Below are 1422 nucleotides of genomic sequence, written 5' to 3' on the forward strand. Positions count from 1 at the left end.
TTTTTTTTTTTTTGGGTGCTTTTACTGGCAATGGTTGATGATGTCTTATCCTCAGATCAAGTTCCAGAATGCAATTCCGTGCGTGTCCCTAAAATCCATGCCATATATGGTGTGGTTGGGATGTTGAAGCTCCTTGCAGGTTAGAAACAATTATCATGTTGAAACGATTCTGTATACAGATAGACTTTGTGTATGCTTAGGGTGTTTCTGGTTAATTTCAATTTTAGATCTGAAACATATCTATCCGAGAGCGTTTTTATTTATTTATTAGATTGCATATTCTTTCACTTCAGGATCATACTTGGTGGTTGTAACCGAGAGTGAACGTGTTGGCTCGTTTCTTGGCCATCCTATATTCAAAATTACAACCCTTAAGGTTCTTCCTTGTGATCATTCACTTAAAAACTCGCCTGAAGAACAGGTAAAACCATTTGCGCCTGTTTTGTTGTTGTTGAATATGTATTAGTATTATAGTATGTAATGATGGATATCAAAATCTCAAAGCATTGTATCAATTCCGGCAGAAAAAGATGGAGACTGAGTTCTCCAAGCTGCTAAGTGTCGCGGAAAAGACAACTGGTCTCTATTTCTCATATGAAGTTAACTTAACACTGAGGTAATCAGCTCATTTCCTTCTTCCTTATGATGTTTTTGTGGTTACACATTGATGTTGAAACTTACAGATGTTGTACTTCTGCACTAAGGCATGCTGCACAAACCAGTTTTATCTAAAAATATCTGACATTACTCTAAAAATAGCTTTCCTTTTAAGTTTGATATTTATTTTTGCGATTTCAGCTCACAACGCTTGCATGATTTGGGTGTTGAGTCTAAGTCACTTCCTCTGTGGAGACAGGTGACCAATATAGCTCCTTTTGTGAAAATTATCAAACTTTGGAAGCATTAGTTAGTCTTTACTTGCTGCATGTCCGTGGCAGAACTGAAAATAACTTCTACTGGTGTTGCGTTCTTTTTGACAGGCTGAGCCGAGGTTTCTTTGGAACAATTACATGCTGGAAGTATTAATCGATAATAAGGTGTGTATGAGTGTATCCCTGAGGTTCTTTAAATTTATCACATCCCCTTGTTTTCCTACTTGCAGAATATCTTACCCTTGTTTCATTTGTTGTCTTAAATTTGCAGCTTGATCAGTTCTTGCTTCCAATAATTCAAGGGAATATCCTTTTTTCACTCCCTTTTTCAACAATATCCCTTGTTTTCATGGTTACATTTTATTATAAAATGAATTTTTCCTTAACCTGTAATCACGCTTTAATAGTTTTGAAACTGCCATTGGACGAGATATTGTTGATGTTACTCTGATTGCAAGGAGATGCACTAGGAGAAACGGTACATATCTCTATGTGCTATTTTTACTCTTTATACTTTGATTGCAAATTGTTTGATAGGTTTTATTATTCT

At 35.7% G+C, this 1422-nt stretch overlaps 1 protein-coding gene across 1 annotated transcript in view; it reads left to right on the plus strand.

Moving 5' to 3' along the window:
- The window catches only part of LOC104784010 (phosphoinositide phosphatase SAC7-like), a 4317-nt gene continuing 2909 nt past the window's right edge, over positions 15-1422 (plus strand). Inside the window, exons 1-7 of the mRNA XM_019244164.1 lie at positions 15-139; positions 294-421; positions 525-616; positions 799-856; positions 981-1037; positions 1144-1177; positions 1270-1382. Coding sequence (XP_019099709.1) covers positions 31-139; positions 294-421; positions 525-616; positions 799-856; positions 981-1037; positions 1144-1177; positions 1270-1382 — 591 coding nt within the window. The 5' untranslated portion in view covers positions 15-30. The remainder of the gene's footprint in view (positions 140-293; positions 422-524; positions 617-798; positions 857-980; positions 1038-1143; positions 1178-1269; positions 1383-1422) is intronic.

Source organism: Camelina sativa, chromosome 4 (genome assembly GCF_000633955.1).
Source record: "Camelina sativa cultivar DH55 chromosome 4, Cs, whole genome shotgun sequence".
Taxonomy (NCBI): domain Eukaryota; kingdom Viridiplantae; phylum Streptophyta; class Magnoliopsida; order Brassicales; family Brassicaceae; genus Camelina; species Camelina sativa.